The 26,168-nt window shown below is 40.8% G+C and overlaps 1 protein-coding gene across 30 annotated transcripts in view; it reads left to right on the top strand.

Annotated features, from left to right (window-relative positions):
* Positions 1-25,857, top strand: part of REV1 (REV1 DNA directed polymerase) — an 89,630-nt gene extending 63,773 nt beyond the window's left edge. For 10 of the 30 annotated variants that reach the window (XM_077958844.1, XM_077958840.1, XM_077958843.1 and 7 more), the window contains 15 exons: positions 1,647-1,754; positions 2,276-2,404; positions 5,152-5,306; positions 7,893-8,012; positions 13,607-13,827; positions 15,477-15,649; positions 18,196-18,298; positions 19,849-20,014; positions 20,242-20,435; positions 21,683-21,916; positions 22,527-22,647; positions 23,246-23,463; positions 23,552-23,708; positions 24,009-24,111; positions 24,991-25,393. In XM_077958844.1, the coding sequence (XP_077814970.1) occupies positions 1,647-1,754; positions 2,276-2,404; positions 5,152-5,306; positions 7,893-8,012; positions 13,607-13,827; positions 15,477-15,649; positions 18,196-18,298; positions 19,849-20,014; positions 20,242-20,435; positions 21,683-21,916; positions 22,527-22,647; positions 23,246-23,463; positions 23,552-23,708; positions 24,009-24,111; positions 24,991-25,102 (2,314 nt within the window). In that variant the 3' untranslated portion in view covers positions 25,103-25,393. The other 20 variants (XM_077958847.1, XM_015112942.3, XM_015112944.3 and 17 more) reach the window with 5 other exon arrangements.
* Positions 25,858-26,168: the final 311 nt, after the last annotated feature.

Here is a 26,168-nt window from a genome sequence, read left to right as displayed (position 1 = left end):
TTAAACAGTTTTCTCTGGGTACATTTTAAATGAGCACCTAAGTAGATGTACCATACTTTACTAAGTAATGTGCCTCGGAAAATTTTTGCATAAATAAATGTTTTGAAAATGAAAATATTGTAAATATAAGAACATGATCTTTACAGGGATTATAAACACATTTCTTTTTCTTTCTTTCTTTTTTTTTTTTTTTGAGACAGTTTCACTCTTGTTGCCCAGGCTGAGGTACAGTGGCACAATCTTGGCTCACTGCAACCTCCACCTCCCAGGTTCAAGCAATTCTCCTGCCTCAGCCTCCTGAGTAGCTGGGATTACAGGTGCGCGCCACCATGCCCAGCTAGTTTTTTTTGTATTTTTAGTAGAAACAGGGTTTCACCATGTTGGCCAGGCTGGTCTCAAACTCCTGACCTCAGGTATCCATCCACCTTGGCCTCCCAAAGTGCTGGGATTACAGGCGTGTGCCATCACGCCTGGACTATAAACATATTTGGTTTTTTTTTTTGAGATGGAGTTTTGCTCTTGTTGCCCAGGCTGGAGTGCAATGGCATGATCTCGGCTCACCGCAACCTCCACCTCCCAGGTTCAAGCGATTCTCCTGCCTCAGCCTCCCGAGTAGCTGGGATTACAGGCATGCGCCACCACTCCTGGCTAATTTTTAATTTTTATTAGAGATGGGGTTTCTCCATGTTGATCAGGGTGTTCTCGAACTCCCCACCTCAGGTGATCTGCCCACCTCAGCCTCCCAAAGTGCTGGGATTACAGGCGTGAGCCACCGTGCCCGGACTTATAAACACATTTTTAAAAAATGAGTTATCTTTAATTTGTAAACTCAGCTTTTACATGTTGAATCTATATATCTGGCATAATTATTACCTGAAGTTTACCCTTTTCAACACTAGACCTTTTTTCTGCTTTGTTTCTGATAATGTTTCTAAACTATTTTATGTTTCTCTATATATGTCTAAACTGTTAGGTATTTACTTTCCTGCATTAGTGGACAAAGCTTGTTGGCCACAGGCCATCTTTTCTAGGCGAGTGCGGGCTTGTCCCCATGGACATCATGGAGTTTGCTTTATTTGCCATCCTGTACCCAGCACCTCGCTGAGTCCTCGACACATTAACAATTGTTCTCTTGACGACTCTGTCATTTACCTTCCACTTAGGTATTTCTTATCTACTAGGGCCTTAGCACTGAGGCCATTTATAATATTACTATTTTTAGAAACATAAAAAGTGCATGTGATTTTGCATCTACCGCTGAGTCTCTTGGAGGACTCTTCCTTCTTGGCTCTCAGAGTCTGAATGTTGGGAGGGTGCCAGAGGCCTGTGAGTAATTGGCGATTGTATATATGTTTCTTAAAACGGGGAACGTCTTCATGCTGTGTAGTTAGTAAATATTTATTGAACAGATACATCAAATGACCATTATCGTATTACATAATAATATGTAATTTAGTGAAACATTGCTTTATTATTTTGCTTATTTTTACTCTAATTTTTTTCTTGATTCTTTACAGAGTGATAAAATAGAATTTTACTAATTATATATAGTTCCATAATTATAGTTTTGTGGTGAATGCTCCAAATATCAAAGGTAATGTGGGGCATTGAGACACACAGATTTAAAATTTACCATTTTCAATTAGGTCCCTCAAAGTTCTGGAACCCTGGCTCCTGCCCAGAGTGATGTCCTACCATGTACAATGCTGTTGGCATCTCAACCACTGTGGAGCCACTTCAGGAGCATGGAATTGGTCAATTGGGAATTGGGTGGTAATAGGATGAGTACATTTTGTCTGTTTGTCACATAGCACTGTTTTGTGTAGTTCTTTTGTTTATATTCTTTGTCTTTGGGGGATGAACCCTGGCCAAACTGTGCCATGTATTAGGGGAAGAAAACCTCTTTTTGACAGCATATTCCTGCTCTGTGGTGGTTGTGATATCACCAGCATATGGCATGCTGGCATCTCTGCAAAGGGGCCAGAGGTATGAGTTTTATGAGAAAGCTTCAGATACAGACAAGAGCCAAACCTGGTCTTTTAATGACATGGTTGGCACATCTACATGTGTCATGTTTGCACTGTTGAGACAGTTGTGACTTTATTTGGGGGGGAAACAAGCCTGTAAATTTTAATGCCTATCTTTAACCCCTGTTGAGAATGGAGTTCAGTGGAAATTATAAATTAGTGGCATGGGGAGATACCAACATATTTGATAAATATTTGAGTTTAAAAATTCCTAGAATAACTCCATTTGTGTTTTGTTCTCTCTCTAGGCAACTTGGCATTAAGAACGGAATGTTTTTTGGGCATGCTAAACAACTATGTCCCAATCTTCAAGCTGTCCCATACGATTTTCATGCATATAAGGAAGTCGCACGAACACTGTATGAAACATTGGCAAGGTACAGTGTATCAAACTGTCATTTTGTGTTTGTTTTCCTTCTCTTAGCTAATAGTAAAGATAGTTCAAGTTTTCTTTAGGATTGTTGGGATCGCTTTTGTTAGACTTTTCTCTCTCAGGAACCGCTCCTCAGCATCCCAGGCTGAGACCTTCTTTCTTTGGGCAGTTTCCAGGTAGCTCAATCTCAAAGGATAGTTTTGTATTGCCACAATTGTTCATGTGCTTCCTTGGTTGATGTAAGATCTGATCATTCACTTATGTTACTTCTAGTCTGTGGTTCTGGTTTTCTTCCCATGGAGCCAAATAGATGAAGGATGGAATTTTTTAACCTGGTTATTCTCTTTTATTTCATTTTAATTATGGTTTTGTTCAAACTTAGAACTGATGGGTTGATAACAAGTGGAGACACTTTAAACCCTTTATCTTCTTAAAAATCATTGGATATGCCAAGAGTTAGTTTTCATAAAAGTGGGTCTTTATTAATAGTTTCAAAATAGTTGATGAGTTGGCTTGAGAAAAGGTGATTAATGCTAAAAATATTTAAAATCGTAGATGTATTTAAAAATATTTTAAAATGTAGATGTATTTTATATTAACTCAGAACTGAAATTTGTTAAAAGTATAACCAGCCTATGTATGCTGTAAACCAGGGGTCAGCGTGGTTTTCTGATTATATTAACTCAGAACTGAAATTTGTTAAAAGTATAACCAGCCTGTGTATGCTGTAAACCAGGGGTCAGCGTGGTTTTCTGAAGGGAGCCAGATAAAGTTTCTGTCACTCAACGGAAGTACTCCCTTCTGCGTTGTGAATGGAAAGCAGCCATGGGAAATGTATATGAATGGGCTTTGTGTAGTTCCAGTAAAAATGCATTTACTGGATGTTAGGCCAAGGTTTGTCAACTCCTGGGCAGTATTAATGTTCTAAGAGATAGACTTCTTGCCTCTGTCTTCACCTCTGCCTCTTCCTTTTTATGCGTTAATTTGAACACCAGTACTGCTAAGTACAGGTGACTGCTAGATGCTGCTAGTCTCAGAAAGGAATATCTAATCCTTGCCCTTGTGGGAGCTTGCTTTAGTAGGAGACAGAGAATGTAAAGGAACTGATTATTACCTGGCATCAGTATATAGGAGGGAGTGCTGAATGTTAAGCCACTTATTATAGCTATCCTATTAACACAAAGAGAACACACTAATTAACTTTCCAGGTATGAGTTGGGTAACTAAATAAATAAATCCCAAATACAGGAATGTTGGTATTGTCAAGTGGAATGTGCTTTAAATCCTCTTTGAAAGGTGAAGTCAGTGGTAGCATCCAAATGAGGGCTAGATAGGGATGGGTGACTGAGGTGAGCGCTGTGGTGCTCCTGTGTCCCGTGTGTTGAAGCCCTAGGGCAAACCATCAGCCTGTGCCTGAGGTTAGGAGGGTGTGAGAGAGCTGTGACCAAGCAAACCATCAGCCTGTGCCTGAGGTTAGGAGGGTGTGAGAGAGCTGTGACCAAGCAAACCATCAGCCTGTGCCTGAGGTTAGGAGGGTGTGAGAGAGCTGTGACCAAGCAAACCATCAGCCTGTGCCTGAGGTTAGCAGGACGTGAGAGAGCTGTGACCATACTCCTACACAGTCACATGCACATGGTCCTGGTAGAAGGCTGGAGACAGTTTCAGTGGCATGTTTCTGTTCTCAGGGGAAAAATATCCAGTGTTGTTATTCTGCCACCCTTGGGAAGTCCTGTCTCAGCTTCATATTCTCCCTGTCTCAGGGCAACTTTCACTCTGAAGCAAAATACCTCATACCAGTCATACCCTTCTGTTCTTAAAAATGTCACAGTTTAAGCCTAAACAAAACATACCTATTTCTTTAATATAGGGAGATTATTTCTTAATAGTGATATTAATCTGATTGTAATCTGCCTATAGTAAGGTGTAGGTGAGAGATGAGAATTGCCTTCCTAGTGTACATTACCAAGTGGATTATGAAAGACATAGTTTTGATCCTTAGGCCTCTTAGGTTTCCTCCCATTTTCGGTCCGGTTCTATTTTGTGGTTTCTTAGTCCTTATATTCCTCTGGGGGCCGCATAGGAGCTCTTGTCTTCCTTTTTCTTTTCTCTAATTACAACAGATCCTTTTTGTGGATAGATCCTGTGAGATGATTTTTTAAAATGTATTTTCAGATGCAGAGAGTGTAGATGCTATTCTCAGACAAGCAGTTGGGATGACTGGCCACTTTTTCCTTCTGTATTCTAGGCCTGCCACAGTGAATGGAATTTAACTGATTTTTTTGTTTTAGGAGAGCAGGAATTACTTATTTGACTGATTTGTCTCATTTTTCTGTTCCTTAAAGGAGTCTCATAAACCATTAGATTAAATGTTTTGACAGTTCAAATTCACCCACCAGTTTTCAACTTTTCAAAGGTTTATAGAAGTATTGTCAGTATAGAGAAACTGAAATAATAATTTATGCTGTATTTTTGTTTTTTTGTGTTTAAATTTTTTTGTGTTGGTTATTTTACTCCTCAAACGTTTTCGTATCCTATATGCTGTATTTTGGTAGTTAATAAGGAGAAAGAGAACACACTAATTAACTTTGTAGTTAAAAGTTGGGTGACTAAAATGGTACTTCAGCCAATTCATTTAAAATGCTTTGTGAGGAAATAGAAAAAAGATAGAGTAAGAAGCCTTTATTTTGCAACATTGGGTCTACCAGATGGTGGCTGTGGCTGTGATTCGTTGCCTTTGCTCTGTGTTGATAGCTACACTCATAACATTGAAGCTGTCAGCTGTGATGAAGCACTGGTGGACATCACCGAAATCCTTGCAGAGACCAAACTTACTCCTGATGAATTTGCAAATGCTGTTCGTATGGAAATCAAAGACCAGACGAAGTGTGCTGCCTCTGTTGGAATTGGTTAGTATCTAGCTTATCTTGTACTCAAAAGAGTTGCTTTAAGATTCTTGAATTTCAGTTAATTTTAAGGAGTTTTTGTTTTTATTAGCTTCCTCTCACTTGTAAGTTTTTAACATTGCTTGCAATTGTGTGATACACAAGATAAGTGTTGGAAATATAAGTAAGTGGTTGATAATCTTCACAATAAATAAGTTGGAATATTTCTTACTTGTTCTTAAAAGATTGGAAAGGTTTAATTCAACATTTGTAAACAATTTTTTTCCCCCCAAAAGTGAACGGAAGTTGTATTTAAAGCTAGGTGGTGGTATGGGTTTAGAGTTACATGTTAAGTCTGAGTCTTGTTACTCTCTGCACCTTAGCCTCCCGGCACATGGAGCTGTTCCTGTCTTCACTCAGTTCTAGAAGTCACCCTGACTCCAAGTGCTCTCAGTAACTATTCAGTCTCTTCTCCATCTGCATCCGTGCCCTCTTGAAGCCTTGCATTTTGTTTCCACAGCTACTCCCAATACTTACCCTGCTTTTGTTGATTCTTCCAGCCGTGTCCTCTGGAACTCTCTCTTTCATACTTAAGCTTCCCCGAGTCACCTCTTCCTTTCTTAACCCACTCATTACCTTCTGTCAAGATACCCCTTTTCTTGCCATTCTGTTACTAGAGCCAGTTGGTCGCTGCCATACTCAGTATACCACAGGCTTGGAAGGTAAAGTTAACTTTGTCTTGGCTTGCCATTGTTACTTTCAACTATCATTCCTCCATCTTCATCCAAAAACTCTTCTTCCTCCAAAGTTCCCTGTCTCCTTTGTACCCATGAAATTTACTGATGATGAGTGGTGATGCAGAGAGGCTAATGCCATTGAAAGAAGAATTTGTTACTTCTGTTTCCCGAGAGGAGGGGGCATACCATGCTACACAGGACTACCGGGGAAGCACCAGGGTGGTTAGGAGACAGAAGCAGGAGGAGTGGTGGAACGAAAGCCTAGGCTCCAGAGCCTTTGTTAGCGTTTTTTTGTTTGTTTGTTTGTTTTCAGAAAGGCAAAGCAGGGCTGAGGAAACACTTTAGGAGTGGCTAGTTGGAGTAATTCTGGTGGGCTGTGGGCCATAGGGTGGTCCCTAGTTGCCTGGTAGCTGGCCCTGGGACAGTTTGGGGCAGGAGGTGGTTAGGTTAGGTGACAAGTGTGCTTCCACGTAAGAGGCTTACTGTCTTTAGGAATGAGCCAGCCCTGGGAGGGCAGTCTCTCCTCAGCCAGCAGGATTGTAAAGATTTCAAAACACCACAAGATACAGAAAATAAAAAGTATGATTAATACATTCCCAGCATTCCTACAGCCACTGGCTAGCTTACCTTTTACCCCCTGATGTTGACCCACAGACGTTGGTAACATTTCAGTTAGGAATTCTGTATTCCATTGTCAGGCACAGTTTTATTTTTTTGTTTTTAATTGTCCTTAATTTTCATTGATAAGTGATCATATGAATCCATTCTTTTCAAGCATATGTAATGCCAAAGTCCCACTTTATATTCCCACTCCTCAGTTCCTTTCCCTCACCTGAACTCACTACTTGTATCATTTTGGTGTGACTTTCCAGAACTTGCCCTCTTCGTGAATCTCTGTATTTACTTTAGGAAAGTGCATAGTTTTTACATAAGTCTTCTGTAAAACCAGCATATGTCCTCAATATTGGTCTTCTCTGTGTCTGGAGATTTTAGTATTCACAGAGAAGCCCACCTAGCGGCCGAGCTCTGCAGGTCCCTGCCCCTTCCTCAGGGCTTGGTGCCCTTTTCCTCCACCTCTTCTGTGGCCCCTGCCCACACTCACACCGTGAACCTCACTGCCTGTCTCTGCGTTTTGAAGAGTCTTCTACCCTCAGTTCCTGCTGGTTCTTTGGGCTTTCTGGTTTCCCCAGTCCAGTAGCACTCTTGTATTCTCGTTTCCCTACAAGTCCTGGCTCCTGTGGTTGGGAACATGAACTACTCTTTGATCGTGGCCTTCACTTCCTACAAACACCCACTGTTAAGGTCAGGACTGCTCACGCCTGTAATCCCAGCATTTGGGAGGCGGAGGCGGGTGGATCACGAGGTCAGGAGATCGAGACTATCCTGGCTAACACGGTGAAACCCCGTCTCTACTAAAAATATTAAAAAATTAGCCGGGCGAGGTGGTGGGCGCCTGTAGTCCCAGCTGCTTGGGAGGCTGAGGCAGGAGAATGGCGTGAGCCCAGGAGGCGGAGCTTACAGTGAGCCGAGATCGCGCCACTGCACTCCAGCCTGGGTGACAAAGAGAGACTCCGTCTCAAAAACAAAAACAAAAAAAAAATAAGATCAGGATTGCTTTCTCCATTCCTGCTTCTGGGTAGTTGCTGAAATGGCACTCGTGTTAGAGCAAAGAGAAACCTCTGTCCAGGTACTCCATTGGTTATGATCTAAAATACTTAGCAAAATTCTACACCTTATTTAAAATAATCAAAATTTATTTTCATTGTTTTTAGAAACTTGATAGATAACCTGTATGAAGAGATCTTTGTTGGGAAATTTAAGGAATAATTGTGACTATTTCTTAGATGACTTTTTTTTTTTTTTTTTTAAACAGGTTCTAATATTCTCCTGGCTAGAATGGCAACTAGAAAAGCAAAACCAGATGGGCAGTACCACCTAAAACCAGAAGAAGTAGATGATTTTATCAGAGGTCAGCTAGTTACTAATCTACCAGGTAAATACAAATACTTTAACAATACTTTTATTACAGGCATCATAAATCCTTTTCATGTCTATAATATAGAACTATGAGACCTCTTTTTGCCTAGACATGAATATTATAAAAATTTTTAAGTCTTACTGAGTGCCATGAAAAACAAAATTTGGAATTCTGCATTGAATATCCCCTCAAATGATTTGTCAGGACCCTAATGTTACATTTTTGTTTTGCTTATAATGGGTTTTTACTTTAGGTATTTCTCAAGTAGCAAGATTCTAAGAAACAGTGTTAAAAGGGTGGATGATGAAATTGACTTTGAGTCCTTTAAATAAACAATTATTGAAATAGTTTACTCCTGGGCCAAAGATAAAAGTTTTGAGCATTGATTCTCCTATTTCATGCTGCAGGACTAGCAACATTTTTCTGAGTTTATTAAACAAGTAGTTTAGAAGTAAAGTAGCATGTATGTGAGCTGTATTAGGAAAAAGGAAACCTAAAGAAGGATTGTGTTTTCAGTTGACTCATTCATGGAAGAAAACCTTCCATCTTAACCTTTCTCACCTAAGGGGCAGGATGTTGAATTATTTCATATTTTTGTGTAGTTACCTATTTATTATAAAGTGCCTATGTCAGCTTTGTAAAGTCTTCATCTTCATTTATAGTGAAAGTTTTAAAATTCATTTGTTAAAAGTAGATTTAGTGGCATTTTTAGATGCCTATTTTTAAGCCTAATAAAAATGTGCGAACTAACTTAGAAGTTTCTGTTAACAGGCTATAAACATTAAATGACAGAAATGGGATTTTATGGTAGGTTAGTTTTAAAGCTTCCTGACCCCCTTAGTATATAACTTAAAATGATGTATTAGTGTCAGAAATGTGTAATATGACATTTTTGATGGTTAGTTTTACATTTAATTTGAGAATACTTTATAAAATCAAACTAGCAAATTATCTTAGTAGACAGCACAGTTTGAACAGTTTTAATAAGAAATCTTACTGCAGTTTTCTGTAAGAAGGAACTGGTATATTTAAAGCTGCATGTAAATTTTGAGTTTTAAGTTTATTACACTAGCCATCTCTATTAGTTTTCTAGGGGTGCCATAACAGAGTACCACAGACTGGGGGGCATAAACTACAGAAATGCGTTGTCTCACAGCTCTGGAGACTGGAAGTTCAAGATCAAGGTGTCAGCAGGGTTGGCTCCTTCTGAGGCCTCTCCTTGGCTTGTAGGTGACCCCCCTCTCCCTGTGTCTTTACATGGCCTTCCCCATATGCATGTCTCCGTCGTGATCTCTTCTTTTGAGGATACCGGTCATGTTGGATTAGGCGCATCCATATGACCTTGTTTTATCTTAATTACCCCTTTAAAGATTCTGTGTCCAAATACAGTCACACTGTGGCTGGGCGCGGTGGCTCACACCTGTAATCCCAGCACTGTGGGAGGCCGAGGCGGGTGGATCACTTGAGGCCAGGAGCTCAAGACCAGCCTGGCCAACATGGTGAAACCCTGTCTCTACTAAAAATACAAAAAAATTAGCCAGGGGTAGGTGGCACTTGCCTGTAGTCCCAGCTACTCGGGAGGCTGAGGCACAAGAGTCGCTTGAGCCGGAGAGGCAGAGGTTGCAGTGAGCCAAGATCGCACCACGGCACTCCAGCACCGGTGACAGAGTGAGACTATGTTGAAAAAACAAAACACAACAAAAGAAAAACAAAAACACAGTCACATGGTAAAGTACTGGGGTTAGGATTTCAGCATATAATTTGGGAGAAGACACAATGTAGTCAAAAACACCATCTTTAAATTGAATACTTTTTGTAGTTTTCTTCGTGGTGGTGGTGGTGGTGTTTTTTAATAGAAATAGGGATGTTTTAGCTACTTGACCTAGTAATCCTACCATTCACCTTCATTTGCTTCATGGCCAGAAAGACTTTATTTCTTAAAGGGCAAGTGTGGAGTTACATGTCCTGGCCAAGCTGAGGCAGAGCCTTGAATTTCCTAAGGGATATTTGAAAGGGCAGCAGAGCTGGCCTTCTCCAGAGCCACGGTCTGCATCGCTCAAGTGGTCCATGTGGTTTTCGTAAAATCCCCAAATCCTTAACCTGACTGTTACAGAGCATTTCAGGTCTGTAAAATATCTGCCTTCTCCATTGTTACTCCTGTCCTGAAGTGTGTTCCACAGATTATAAGCTGTTCCTTTAAAAAGGGGTTTCATACACGAGAGGGAACCTTCTGTGGTGGAGGGGTTTGTACAGTGAAAGACCTGAGAATTACTTTAGTAAAGAACCCTGTTTATCTTTGTTAAAGACTAGTAATTTCTCAAAGATATTTGGTGATAAATTTATAGTACCTATTTATATCTTACAGAACATGCTTTGGGGAACTTGGTCCTGTAACCAATAACCAGGAGAAATTCAGTGGTAACTTGCCCTATCTCCAACCTCTTTAGCCCCTTGTACCCATAAATGTTTAGCGACCACACACGTGCTGCGCACAGTAATACACAATTAGAATAGCTACATAAGAAGGAAATACACAATAATAAGTTTTTGCTTTAGGAGACTATGATCTGGTGACCTAATGAAAGAAAGGATGGACCCCAACGACTGTTACAGTTTGAAGAACCGTGTCTGCTTTTTCTTTGGATCTTTGCAGGGCTTTTCACCCTTGCATGCACTCTCAAATGAAGGACCCTCTGCACCTCATTCAGCTTTTGCTGGGTTTGTGCATCCAGCATATGAGTTCCATCTCTGTCCCATTTTCAGAGAACCACCATGATCACGTAGGTGTTCATAAAATCTGCACTAATTCAGTAGCTACTTAGCCAAATGAAGCTAGTACAGTTAGAGTTAAAGTTGAATAAAACTAGCAGTTCAGTTCCCCACTTGTCCTGGCCACAGTTCAGGTGCTCAGTGGTCACATGGAGCAAGGTTCTCCTGGATTGGATAGCAGACGAGAACATTTCCATCATTCCAGAAAGTTCCGTTGAACAGCACTCGTGTAGATGGTGAAAACTTTATTCTTTGACGTTTACTCCTCTGTGTCTGTATTGGATAGCCAAGTTCTGGATGCCAAGGAGGGGACATTGTTGGCCACTTTTAACCTAGGGTAATAGTTACCCTTCAAGGACAGACGCCAGGTCTTTGTCCCAGTTGCTTGACCAGGAACCTCCTTCACTCTTTCTTCTCTTCTTTGAGATTTGGTTCTAAAGGAGCGCATTTTCCTTCATCTTTTTCTTAATAGGTGGCTGCACTGTTTGGGCCCGGAGCCCCCCTTACTTTTGTCCATAAAGTTGCCATCTTTCCCTTATAAAAACCTACTTAATTGACGCATTTAGTTAAAACTAGCAGCCTTCTTCGAGGTTTTGGTCCTGGCTCCAAGTTTAATCTTCCCACCCGCACTCAGTAGGAGTTGGAGGTACACCACACCCCTGCCTCCCTCCCCCACCTCCAGTCCAGGCCGTTTCATTCCATCAGATGAGCTTGCATGGAGAAGGGCTGCGCTGCTTTCATAGAGGGACGTCCACTTAGATTAGATTGATGATGGTTAACTTGGTGATGTTTAATAGAGCCTTTCCTTTGCACCTGTAGTGCCTAATAATTTTGTTCTAGTATACTCAGGATACTCTAAAATTTTAAACTATGGGTTTCTCCCCACGCCCATCCACCCCAACACACATGCACACACTGACACAACCCAGGATGATGCTTTTCTCTTGCTGACCTTGCAAGTCCCTGAGAACAGATTGGTTCCCCAGAACTGTAAGGGAAAGATCATGGTCAGATTATGGGAGTGGGAAGTGGGGCAACAATGGGAGGGAAAAAAGAGAGAAAGTCTTCCCTGATGTTGAGAAGTCTTATGACAAAAAAGAAATACAAAAAGGGCAAATAGAAGAAAAAAGCCTTTCCTAAAAGCAAATAGCTGTGCAAAGTGTCTACCTTTGACCAACCAAGTATGTAATTTGTCTGTTCCCTTGTGTTTCTCCTCCCCATTTTGAAAAGCACTTAGGTTTCACTTAAAATTTTACCTTTTGGTGAATGGTACTTCTCTGGAGGATTTTTTTTTTTTTTTTTCAATTATTAACTTGAGGTCTTTGGTATTTACTTGCCTTTTGTTCTGGCTTGGACTTTAAAATGGCACAGATGTGAACCAGCACCCTTAATGCCTTTCATCTCACTTCCATTAAGGAATAAAGTATCTGGGTTTAAACTTGTCGGACCCACATTGATGACTTCCTAACCTTGTGTTCCAGAGGTTTTCCTGGGTGAACTTGGACTAGATGGTGGTTCCTGCTACTGAAGACCACTCAGGAGGATAGGAGCTAGAATTAACAATAGTAACAATGAACAGAAGTTAGCAGACTTCACTCTGAGGTCTCTTGTCTAAAGACAGGGTCTTGCTCTGTCACCTAGGCTGGAATGGAATGGCAGGTTCATAGCTCACTATAGCCTCGAACTCTTGGGCTCAAGGGATCTTTCTAACTCAGCCTCCCAAGTAACTGGGACTACACGAGTACACCACCACACCCAGCTAATTCTGTTTTCTATTTTATAGAGCCAGGGTCTCCCTCAGTTGCCCAGGTTGTCCTCAAACTCAGACTGTTAGCCTCAAGAAATCCTCCTGCCTTGGCCTCCCAAAGTATTGGGATTACAGGTGTGAGCCACCGCACCCAGCCTGAGTTCTCTTTGGATAAGTTCCTACAGAAGACCAGAAACACAACGCTGTCTTTTCCTCATTAATGGAAAAGTTTTACTTGATGGTGTGGAACCATTTTAGTAAGCATTATAGTTTCCCTCGGTTACTCCAAACCTCTTTCCCAAATTTGTGTACCTTTAAGCATTTAGGGCAAATTGAAGAAAACCAAGACTCCAACTTAGAGCAACAGAATGAATCAGTATCCTTTGGGTGGGGCTCAAACCTTGCAGAATAGGACATAGGGACTGCTGCCTGCTGACCCAGCTGTAGGAGAGTTAATATCTCTTCAGAGAGATCATCCTTTCGATTAAAAAAAAAGTCTGTCTTCTACCCCACCACGAGTTGGTTTGGTTAGGATCCTTCATCCTCAGGTCAGTGGTACGTATGATAGCATGTAACACTTTTGGACTTGGGCCCATTTTGTGAATTCTTGTTCTGTTTTTCACTGAAAAAATACAGCTTACACACCATGGTGAGATTTGGTGATGCCCGAAATCATAACAGAGTCCCTTACATTTTGTGAGTCGGCTAGTATGTCTGTAAGTCACACTATAGACTTGTTTAAATGACAGTTGATTCCTTAGTTGATTTTGTGAATAAGATAGGTATGTTGATATTATTCACTAATAAAGAAAGGACATTTTTGATAGCTTGAGTTTATACGTATTTTTAAAGTTTCTTGTTCATCTGTGTGTGGAGTCCTAATTGAGAAGTAGAGTCTAGAAATACACCTACTAGCATGATTTTGCACCAAGAAATTCTTCAACCTGTGGATGCTTCAGTTACGTCACCTAAAGACTTTAAAGATTATTTTAAATTAGTTGTTTTGTGCATAAATGGTGGGTATTTTGTGTTAATAAACTTATTAGTAGCTTAGTCTGCATACTTAAAGAACTATATATATTCCTTTTCCTAGGAGTTGGATGTTCAATGGAATCTAAGTTGGCATCTTTGGGAATTAAAACTTGTGGAGACTTGCAATATATGACCATGGCAAAACTCCAAAAAGAATTTGGTCCCAAAACAGGTCAGATGCTTTATAGGTTCTGCCGTGGCTTGGATGATAGACCAGTTCGAACTGAAAAGGAAAGAAAATCTGTGTCAGCTGAGATCAACTATGGAATAAGGTTTACCCAGGTACTGATCATTGAACAGATTTTACCATCTGTTGTTCCCTCACATTTTTACATAGTCCTACCTCTCCAGCTAAACCATAAGACCCTTGATGCTTGAAATTAAGTCTTAAAACTGTTGTATCCCCAGAGCCTCAAGAAGGCCTTTTAAGGCAGTGTGTGGTAAGGTATAGCCCCAGATAAGGCTGAGACTGAGGAAACTTAGCTCTTGAGGAAATATACTAAAAGATTATGCCTTGGGGGCCAGTTATTAGAGAACTTGGGATTATAATCTAATTTACAGTGAAACAATAACAAAGATGAGAAAAATTGGAAATACTTTTTAAGCTGTAGTTAAATTAAGTTTCAGCAAGCCCCTCCTTATGCAGGCTTTTGGAAAGCTGCAGCACAGATGGCTGAGTGGTTTCCATTTTCCTTCAGATTATGGATTTGGGTATGTCTTGTCTTTCTGAGATGGAGTCTCGCTCTGTTGCCGCGCGTGGAGTGTAATGGCACAGTCTTGGCTCACTGCAACCTCTGTTTCCTGGATTTAAGAGATTCTCCTGCCTCAGCCTCCCAAGTAGCTGGGATTACAGGCACCTGCCACCACGCCTGACTAATTTTTTGTATTTTTAGTAGAGACGGGGTTTTGTCATGTTGGTCAGGCTGGTCTCAAACTCCTGACCTCGTGATCCGCCCGCCTCAGCCTCCCAAAGTGCTGGGATTACAGGCGTGAGCCACTGCACCCGGCTGGATATGTCTGGAATTTGTATGTACGAACAACACCATATCATAAGGATTTGAAATGTGATGAGTTAATTGCCCTCTCTGCCTACACTGTGGACCTCAGAAGTTTGTTTCCTTAGGCATGGAGATGGATGATGTTTGGGCTATAAGCACAGTGTTGGAACACATTTTATTAGCAGAACTTACTAACATAATTACAAAAAAATTTCAACAAGTCAATGATGGCATAGAAAAGAAAGAAAGGGGTCCGACACGGTGGCTTACGCCTGTAATCGCTTGAACCTGGGAGGCAGAGGTTGCAGTGAGCCAAGATCATGCTATTGCACTCCAGGATGGGGGACAAGAGCAACACTTTGTCTCAAAAAAAAAAAAAAAAAAAAAGGAAAGAAAGAAAGGAAAAATATCTTTTAAAAGTACTCATTACATTCACTTTGTTGGGAAGGTGGGTATTTTTATTTAATAGTGAGGGTATACCAAACGGTTTTTGTTGTTGTAGTTTTAGTATTTTGAGACAGAGTCTCCCTCTGTCACCCAGGCTGGAATGCAGTGGCGTGATCTCAGCTCACTGCAACCTCCGTCTCCTGAGTTCAAGCAATTCTCCTACCTCAGCCTCCTGAGTGGCTGGGATTACAGGCGCATGCCACCATGCCCAGCTAATTTTTGCATTTTTAATAGAGACAGGGTTTTACCACGTTGGTCAGGCTGGTCTCAAACTCCTGACCTCAGGTGATCCACCAGCCTCGGCCTCTGAAAGTGCTGGGATTACAGGCGTGAGCCACCGCACCTGGCCACGTTTCTTTTTAATAGATGCTGAGCATGATAATGAGTAACCAACATGTTTAATATTCAGAGTTAAAATACTTGAGAACAATTATTAAGTATATAGGAAAATGGAATGGAAGTTTCTCCATGTTTGTCTTTCCATAGCCAAAAGAGGCAGAAGCTTTTCTTCTGAGTCTTTCAGAAGAAATTCAAAGAAGACTAGAAGCCACTGGCATGAAGGGTAAACGTCTAACTCTCAAAATCATGGTACGAAAGGCCGGGGCTCCTGTAGAAACTGCAAAATTTGGAGGCCATGGAATTTGTGATAACGTTGCCAGGTAAGCTCACCTCAAAAATGATATTGGTAATTATATTTCAGTACAAATTGTGTAAGTAATAGAAAATGAAGAAAACCAAGGAGGAGTTTGAATAAAGACCTGTAAGCCCATGTTATCTGGTATTCTGTAGAAGCAGGCATCAGCCTAAGGCATTCAGCTTAGGTTAATACACTTGGTTTCAGCCAGGCCCACACACAGGAGGTTGGTTTGACAGCATTCCAGACCTTGGCAGCCTTTGCTTGGCATCTTTGGGCTGTTAAGTTTACTGCATGGACAGAAAGAAAGGGCAAGGCTGCAGAACAAAGGGACTGCTGTAATTTTTGGACTTGGTGAAACTTGTTTCCTGAGGGAAATTTCAGTGTAGTTCTTAAAAACAGTGATACAGACCGGGTGTGGTGGCTTATGCCTGTAATCCCAGCACTTTGGGAGGCCAAGGCAGCTGGATTACTTGAGGCCAGGAGTTTGAGACCAGCCTGGCCAACATGGTGAAACTCCATTTCCATTAAAAGTACAAAAATTAGCCGGACCTGGTGGCATTCGGCTGTAGTCCCAGCTACTCAGGAGGCTGGGGCAGGAGGATCGCTTGAACCCAGGAGGCAGAGGTTGCACTGAGCCAAGATTGTGCCAATGCACTCCAGCCTGGGCAACAGAGTGAGATTTTGTCTCAAAAAAAAAAAACGATACACAAAGGCAGACTAATAGTAGCTAGAAAAATGCTGGTGAAGGAGAGCAATTCCATTTACATAGGTGTATAAATGTAATTGGTAAAAAGATGAGTGAATCACTGTAATGTCTGAAAACTGGTGAAAGCATTTAAAAACCTGGATTTTTTTATTTTTGTTTCTGTTGAGATGGATTCTGACTCTGTCACCCAGGCCTGAGGGCAGTGGCGCGATCTGATCTCACTGCAACTTCCGCCTCCTGGGTTCAAGCGATCCTCCTGTCTCAGCCTCTTGGGTGGCTGGGATTACGGGGCATGCCACCATGCCCAGCGAATTTTTGTATTTTCAGTAGACATAGGGTTTCACTATGTTGGCAAGGCTGATCTTCAACTCCTGACTTCAAATGATCCGCCCACCTCAGCCTTCCATAGTGTTCAGATTACAGGTGTGAGCCAATGTACCTGGACTGAAACCCTCGTTTTTTATGTCAGGGCCAACTACTTAATATTAAACTTCATGTAAGATTTGTGACCAATATGAAGATACGTGGTTTTATGTGTCATTTTATGTTAGACTGTATGTCATCTGTGAAACCAAAGTTTTGAGGCTTTTGACACTTTTGAAAGCTACTTATAAGGAACTATGAAGTACAGTTTCATTGAAGATTAGCTCATGCCAACCATACATGGTGCATTCATGTATATGATGATATTGCTAAGTCATGAGATGACGGCTCTTAAACAGAGAAACTCCCAAGTTACCATGAAAGCAGGAATTACAAATTACAATTAGACAACATGATTTATGAAATACATTTTTTATCAGTTGGTTATCTTGAATTATATTTACTGAAGTGTTACAATATATACATGTATCTCAAATAGTAAATAGTGGTCATTTATTTATTTAAAAACTTATTTATGTAGAGATAGGATCTTGCCCTGTTGCCCAGGCCTGGCCTTGAACAATCCTTTTGCCTTGACCTCCCAACGTTTTGGGATTACAGGTGTAAGCCACTGTGCCCAGTTTTTAGTGGTCATTTCTATAAGCAGATGAAGTAATGCGATTGTCTTCTTAAACATTTCTATGGGAAGATCAGATTCAATTTATAGTATTTTTTTTCTGGGACTATTTCTTGTTTAAAGGCCTGGAACTTCATTTGTTCATTAATCCAAAACACGAAATAACTTTCCTTTGGAAAGAGAACTGGTAGTAATTTGTAATCTGTTACTGAGTGAGTAATTCTGTTTGTAATGGGACACCCTGCTCATGCCAGAGAAGCTCAAACAGCTCTGAAGGAAATGGTGGGTGAGGTCATCACATCTTTGGGACCAAGTAATGCTGATGGATCATTTGGTCCTCTCTCAAGAGTTCTTAAAGATCTAAGAATTGTTTATTGGCTTTACTGTAAACACGAAGGAGAGTCAAGAAACAACATACCGAGAATTCATCTTTCTCTTCTGAATATTTGCTGTACCTCAGCATACATAATCTTGGAACCTAAAACTTCTCTTGGAATCAAGAACATTGTGTTTACCATTCATTTGTGCTTTAGCTGGAAAATATGTATTCATTTGTGCATGTGTTAGCTAAAATATGCCTTTTTCTAAATTTCTCAACTGATTTGTAGTTGACCTAGGTGTCCGTTATCGTTATTACCTTGAAGTTCCAGTGTTCCATAATTTTCATTTCCCCCTTCTTTGCCAGTGTAACTAATTTGGTATTTCTGGCTTCCTGGAAGGGGGACTGTGGCATTCACTTTTATAATCTTCTTTGTAACTGTTTACAACTTTTCTGTAACTCTTTTAAACCGTTCCATACTACTTTAGTACTAGTGAATACATATGGAATGAAGCTTTTGTTGTATAATTCTATCACTTACAGGACTGTAACTCTTGACCAGGCAACAGATAATGCAAAAATAATTGGAAAGGCGATGCTAAACATGTTTCATACAATGAAACTAAATATATCAGACATGAGAGGGGTAAGTGTATAGTAACATTGTAAATTCTGACTTTCTGTAATTTTTGTGTCATTTGAGGCTTGCTCTCAGAATGGTTATTGCTGGCATATAGGGACTTTATATGTAGGTCTTTAGCTGCTTTGTGATATAAAGAAAAGAGAAAAATTCTTGACTTTCTCCATTTTGATCTTCTTCATTTTAGAATAATTTTCTCAGATTCTTACTGTGCTTTTCCAAGGTATCCCTAATTAACCAGGGGCTAATATACATGTCCTCCCTGTTCTTGTTTCCTAGAAGTAGATATGACTGAGGAGTATGAATACATAAATTTTGTGCCTTTAAGTTCCTTTTTAATCAGAAACATACTCTGCTGTCTGCCATATGATGACCTAGAAGGGAGTGAAACCACAGGCACATCAAGATGCCTTTGAAACAGGCAAGAGGCATCAAAATGTCAAAACCATAGATTTTTTTTGTGGGTTTTTTTTTTTTTTTTTTTGAGACGGAGTTTTTGCCCTGTTGCCCAGGCTGGAGTACAGTGACGCGATCTCAGCTCACTGCAACCTCCACCTCCTGGGTTCAAGCAGTTCTCCTTCCTCAGTCTCCCGAGTAGCTGTGGGTACAGGTACCCGCTACCACGCCCTTTTGTATTTTTAGAGACGAAGTTTCACCATGTTGGCCAGGCTGGTCTCAAACTCCTGACCTCAGGTGATCCACCCGCTTCGGCCTCTCAAAGTGCTGGGATTACAGGCATGAGCCACTGTGTCTGGCCCCCATCTCTACTAAAAATACAAAAATTAGCCGGGTGTTGTGGTACATGCGTTATAGTCCCATCTACTCGGGAGGCTGAGGCAGGAGAATCACTTGAACCCAAGAGACAGAGCTTGCATGAGCCAAGATCATGCCATTGCACTCCAGCCTGGGTGACACAATGAGGCTGTGTCTCAAAAGAGGAAAAAAAAAAAAAAAAAAAAAAAAGAACCTTTGTAGGTTTAGTTTATTGTGTGCATGTGTAAGTTAAGGGTTGTTCTGGCTTGATTGTGGACTTTGTTGAAGGATTAGTCACTAAGCCGGCCATAATTGTAATTTCTCCCTGAAATACTGTTACAATGGCACTTTATGGAGGGGTCTGTGGTGTGCCTGCTGTTCACCAGTCCCACCAGTATTTTTTGAGAAGTATTTCATTTTAAAAAGATAAAAATAGTTAAGTTTCCAAGTAGCCTGTCCTCTCTTAATTTTTTTTTATCCTAATTTAAAACCTTAGTTGACCAGAACATCAGTGAAATACAGTATTCCACTTGTTTGGATTTTCTGATTTTAAAGACATTTTGGTATATTTTGGGAGAATTGGATACTCTGAAGTTTGAGATGAATGACCACTCACTAGCTAGTCTAGAAACTGTTTTTGTAATAACTCATATAGAATGCTGTTGTTTGAATACTTTCATTTACCTTTATTCTAGAAACAGGATCTAGGAGGTAGTGAAAAGGATTTGCTGAGGATTTTGCTTAGCTGAATTCATATTTTACTTTAGTTTTCCTGGAAGCATACTCTTTATTCTGGGTTCTAGGTTGGGATTCACGTGAATCAGTTGGTTCCAACTAATCTGAACCCTTCCACATGTCCCAGTCGCCCATCAGTTCAGTCGAGCCACTTTCCTGGTGGGTCATACTCTGTCCGTGATATCTTCCAAGTTCAGAAAGCTAAGAAATCCACAGAAGAGGAGCACAAAGAAGGTTGGTGGTCATCAGTGGGGTTCTCGTTTAGGTGCTGCTTATGTCCTTGGAAAGACGGCAGTTGGTTTTAAACTTGACACAGCTTTTTGTGATTTAAAAAAATTATATTCTTCATTATGATGTATCAATAATAAAGTTTTTTTATTTGTAATGGACAGAGGAAATCAGGGATTAAAGGCCCTGCCCGATGATCTGAAGAGGCTATTTTATGTATTTTCTCTTCGTAGTATTTCGGACTGCTGTGGATCTGGAAATATCATCTGCTTCTAGAACTTGCACTTTGCCACCTTTTCCCGCACATCTGCCAACCAGTCCTGATACTAACAAGGCCGAGTCTTCAGGGAAATGGAACGGTCTGCATTCTCCTGTCAGTGTGCAGTCAAGACTTAACCTGAGTATAGAGGTCCCGTCACCTTCCCAGGTACATTTTTATAGTCCTAAATATAAGTACATTTTATACTCTTAAATATAAGTACAAAAATATAAGTTTACAAATGAAAATGGCATTTTTATTTCTTCATCCATTTAACCAAGAAAGGGAGAATGGGTCACTTGTTCGGGTAGATCATGATGTTGGATTCTAAATAAGCAATAATTGGGTTTAATGAAAGTGCTTTTGCAAAGATTTGCCACTCTTGCAAGTTGTAAAGCATAGCTGAAAGGCAGTCCTCCTGTGGACTGCCATTGTCTGTGACAGTGGTCATCATGTAGACTTACTGTATTCAGCAAGGCAGCTTTGGTGATTAGTGGTGAAGTAGAGGCCTTATGTCAAAGGGCTTTTGCAGTATTTGCAAACAGGTCTCTGGAGTTTTGGATGGTTTAATTCAGCTTGTGTGGGCTGTACATGTGATATGCTGCTGGCATCCTTTGGTCCTTGAAAGTAAGGTAGCACCTTAAGCTTTATTGGGCAAGTTCATTTGTGCCCCCGCTCCCCCTGCATGGAAGGAGGCAGGAGATGTTACATACTGGCTGTAAAACTAGGGGAAGGGGCAATGCTGATATGCTTGTATGGTGACAGATACCCACAATTAGTTACTCCTGGCAGGTAAGATTGGCCTACCCAAGTTGACGGGATTGTATGTTTGCAAAGGGCCAGATGTGCATGGACAGATGGACGGAGGCCCTGGTCAAAGGAACAGTGGGCTCTGTCCTGCAAGTTAGAGAAAATTCAGCTTCTAGAAACCCTTTCTTCCAGTGTGCTGCTCTCAGAGTAGAATTATCTGTATTTTTGGGCAGTCTCTCATCTGAGAGGTGAACTTTTGACTCAGGACTGTTAACCTGTCCAGAATTTTAACATGTGCCTCAGGCCTTCACCCCTCCCCAGGGGTGGGATCTAATTTGAGCTTCACCAAGGTATCCATATCTGTTGGCCCCAATTGCAGGACATTCTGTGAGTATATTTGGACTTACCTGGTCATGTGGTAGTGGCCAGTAGTATATACACTTTTCTCCAGACTACACATACTTCAGGCTTCAATGACAAAAGGCCAAGACGTTCCAAAAATGTGCTGATTTAGGGGTGGCTTTCCTAGCCTGATGGTCTGTCTGTACCTTACATTGATTATCCAGTGTTCAAATTGAAATGGAAAGTGGCATGTTAACTCCCAAACACCTCATCTCTGAGCATGCTTTAATAAACTTCAAACTCATATGTTTGGCATTTTATAGCTGGATCAGTCTGTTTTAGAAGCACTTCCACCTGATCTTCGGGAACAAGTAGAGCAAGTCTGTGCTGTCCAGCAAGCAGAGGCACATGGTGACAAAAGGAAAGAACCAGTGAATGGCTGTAACACAGGAATTTTGCCACAACCAGTTGGGACAGTCTTGTTGCAAATACCAGAACCTCAAGAATCGAACAGTGACACAGGAATAAATGTAATAGCCCTTCCAGCATTTTCACAGGTAAGTTAAATATGGGAACCCTCTGCTGTAGTTTCAGTATTCTCACCCCCCTGCTCCAGCTCAGGACCTGTCTCACTTCCCTTTCTCCCGTATCTGACACCACTTCCACTGGGAAGGGGAGGGAGGGAAGAGTGGGCTTGTCTCCATCTCCTGCGTCTGCAGGATGTAGACACTCCGAGCAGCCTCCTGCTGAAGCCAGCAGAGGGAAGAGACGGGGGAGGGCACGATAAGACAGAAGCACATTGATCTGGCGCAAACAGATCAGTGGCCACACTTGAATACAGCAGAGTGGAGATGTGTAATCCTACATGGGGGCAGCAACAACCCGAGCTCCTGTTTTCATGTTTTGCTTCCCATTTTCTACTAGTGCATTTTGCCCAGGTTGTTCTGCTGTTGTAGTGGTTTTTTTTTAAGTTAGTACTCTTAATTCCTTGTTCTTGCTCTAACCATTTTGAAGATTTAATCAGCTTTGATATTACGGAACCGTTAAGAATTCGTACAGATCAGAAAAGTAAGATTTGAAAACAAAATCTATTTTGTGAAAAAAGATAAACCAGCTACCATCTAGAAGGGAGTTCAGGTTTGACTTTGACCTTGTCTTTTCCACTAGGTGGACCCTGAGGTATTTGCTGCCCTACCTGCTGAACTTCAAAGGGAGCTGAAAGCAGCATATGATCAAAGACAAAGGCAGGGCGAGAACAGCAGCCACCAGCAGTCAGCCAGCGCATCTGGTGAGCCTTGGAAATGGCATGTAACAAAAATGAAGATAAAGAGTAATGGAGTCACTGTTGTCTAATTATTGCAGTATATAATGGCCAAAGTCTAAGCTGTTCGTTGCATTAAGAGCTCTTCATATTGGGATAATATCTGAAGTTTACAGTATGAGTAAATATCGTCATATTTTAGTTGGATTTGTGTCTGTACTTTCAGGATTTAAACACACCACTTACTACTTTTTTAAAAAGTTGGGATAGGACATTACCAGAAGTGTCTTGAATACTTGTTCAGCTAGTTGTCCTTTGAGATGAATAAATCAAAGGATGTAGGTTCAAAATGCATCACAAACACCAAACCCACATTTATTACTACCCATCATAGATGAGCAACATGCCAAAGGCCGAATTAGTAAGTGGCAAAGCAAAGAGAGAATTGGAGAGCCTGCACTTTCGGCCATGGCCATTCACTGCCTCTCACTTGGGGCAGGAGGGGAGGTGTAGGCTAGGGAGCCTGTTGTATCCGGGAGGAGAAAAGAGAACCCAACCTACTATCATCCAGACTATCCATACTATCAGTTTGTTGAGGATCTTGTATCTATCTATCTTCTCTTAGTGCCAAAGAATCCTTTACTTCATCTAAAGGCAGCAGTGAAAGAAAAGAAAAGAAACAAGAAGAAAAAAACCATCGGTTCCCCAAAAAGGATTCAGAGTCCTTTGAAAAACAAGCTGCCAAACAGTCCTGCAAAAACTCTGCCAGGGGCCTGTGGCAGTCCCCAGAAGTTAATTGATGGGTTTCTAAAACATGAAGGAACTCCTGCAGAGAAACCCCTGGTAATTCTTTAACTTTGACCTTTATGAGATCTTAATGTACCCGGATAATGTGTGAATATAGCAATTTTATCCTTTGTTTTCTTAACAGGAAGAACTCTCTGCTTCTACTTCAGGTGTGCCAGGCCTTTCTAGTTTGCAGTCTGACCCAGCTGGCTGTGTGAGACCTCCAGCACCCAATCTAGCTGGAGCTGTTGAATTCAATGATGTGAAGACCTTGCTCAGAGAATGGATAACTACAATTTCAGGTTGGCTTGGCCTGTGTTAGATGGCCCAAGGCTGAGATGTAGTCGTCTCATGATTTGAGAACATAAATAGACTAAACTATGTAGATTTAACCCATTTCTCTAACTCTAATAAGCTTAAAGCAGCTACCCCAGTATCTTTTAAATTCTGGGGCTTGCTTTGACAAGTAACAAAGCCCATTCCTTTGATAGCTGTTAGCGGCGTACTTGTAGAAAGGCAGTTTTCCTTTATCCGTGTAGATTTCTGACTTTCTCCTTCAAAAAGATATACTGGTCCTCATTTGAAGTTTTTCCCCTTCCTAGATCCAATGGAAGAAGACATTCTCCAAGTTGTGAAATATTGTACTGATCTAATAGAAGAAAAAGATTTGGAAAAACTGGATCTAGTTATAAAATACATGAAAAGGTAGTAATTCATCACTTTTATCAAATGGGAAAAAATGGCATGTCACAATGGCTAAGTGAGGGTGTACTGAGAAGTTTTAAACTTTCTAGGAAACTGTCCTCATTAGGGTTAATGAAAAAGTGATATCCATTATTCTGTCATGTTGACTAAGTAGTAAATGAGGTTCCAAGTGTGTCGCCCTCAAGTCTTACATGTGATTAGAAGACCACAGGAAGTGGGCTGGGCGCAGTGGCTCACGCCTGTCATCACAGCACTTAACTTCGGGTGGCTGAGGTGGGTGCGTTGTTTTGAGACCAGCCTGGCCAAAATGGCATAACCCCATCTCTACTAAAAAAATAAAAAAAAAAAAAAATAACCTGGGGGTGGTTGGTGCCCACCTGTGGTCCCAGTTACTTGGGAGGTAGAGGCTGCAGTGAGCCATGATTGTACCACTGCACTCCAGCCTGACAGCTTGTCTCAAAACAAGCTTTTTTTTTTTTAGTGTTCTAGGATTTTATTTTTTGAGATGAAGTCTCACTCTGTCACCCAGGCTGGAGTGCAGTGGTGGCATCTTGGCTTACTGCAGCATCTTGCCTCCTGGGTTCCAGTGATTCTCCTGCCTCAGCCTCTCGGGTAGCTGGGATTATAGGCATGTGCCACTACGCCCAGCTAATTTTTGTATTTTCTATAGAGACAGGGTTTTACCATGTTTGGCCAGGCTAGTCTCCAACTCCCGACCTCAGGTGATCTGCCCACCTCGGCCTCCCAAAGTGCTGGGATTACAGGCATGAGTTGTTTTTTTTTTGTTTTTTTTTTTTTCGCCAAAATCAATTTTTATTTTTAAAAAGGAATAGTCTTAAGGACTTTTCCTGATGGCATTTCTTCTCTCCCCACCTTTAGGTTGATGCAGCAATCGGTGGAATCGGTTTGGAATATGGCGTTTGACTTTATTCTTGACAATGTTCAGGTGGTTTTACAACAAACGTACGGAAGCACATTAAAAGTTACATAAATATTACCAGGGAGCCTGGTGCTCTCCGATCGCTGTGCCATAAGTGCTTGTGAGGTATTTGCAAAGTGCATGATAGTAATGCTCGGAGTTTTTATAATTTTAAATTTCTTTTAAAGCAAGTGTTTTGTACATTTCTTTTCAAAAAGTGCCAAATTTGTCAGTATTGCATGTAAATAATTGTGTTAATTCTTTTACTGTAGCATAGATTCTATTTACAAAATGTTTGTTTATAAAGTTTTATGGATTTTTACAGTGAAGTGTTTACAGTTGTTTAATAAAGAACTGTATGTATATTTTGTACAGGCTCCTTTTTGTGAATCCTTAAAAACTCAACTCTAGGAAGCAACTACTGTTTATTATACTAAAAGGCTGAAAAACCTCCAGGCCAGACTGCTAAGCTCTGAAATTCCTGAGAGGTCTCAGACCGGGATTCTACTTGTTCCAAGAAAGGGTAAAGCTTCTAAACCATCTTATTCTTGTCTCCAAGCATGAACACAGGAGCATGTTAAGAAAATCTTTACTTCTTCCATGTGGAGAAATCTACATATTTTGAATTAGAAACACCCTCACACCCACTTGAAGATTTTTTCTTGGGAACATTATGTCCCATAGATCAGAGGTGATGTTGTCTTTGCCTCTACTGGCCATTGAGAAACTGATGATAAAAAAGAACGGTATAGATTTTCAAACGGATATAAAATATTTTTATGCTATGTTATGCCGTAACTTTAAAATAAAAATGTAGTTTAAAATTCTGTGCTAGTGGATATTTGGAACTTTTTCCTCAAACACCCCACACTGACTTCAACAAAACCCTAAAACTAGCTACAGATTACTACTATGAATGAATCATTAAGTTGTGTCCGCAACAATTTAGAAGCACTAAGCCCAAATACCAGGAGATGTATGTATGTATAATGGAATTTTCTAAGACAAAACAGATCCAGATTAATGTATAAAAATCTCGACTGTTACCAGGTGCTGGCATACAAGGTAGTGTGATTGATAGTTGGTAAGATAATTCTTGTCCTAGGAGGACAGCTTGTGGGAGAGAAGCTACACTAAC

Source organism: Macaca mulatta, chromosome 13 (genome assembly GCF_049350105.2).
Source record: "Macaca mulatta isolate MMU2019108-1 chromosome 13, T2T-MMU8v2.0, whole genome shotgun sequence".
NCBI classification, from domain to species: domain Eukaryota; kingdom Metazoa; phylum Chordata; class Mammalia; order Primates; family Cercopithecidae; genus Macaca; species Macaca mulatta.
The sequence above is the reverse complement of the archived record's forward strand: the minus strand, read 5'-3'. Positions and strand labels throughout refer to the sequence as shown.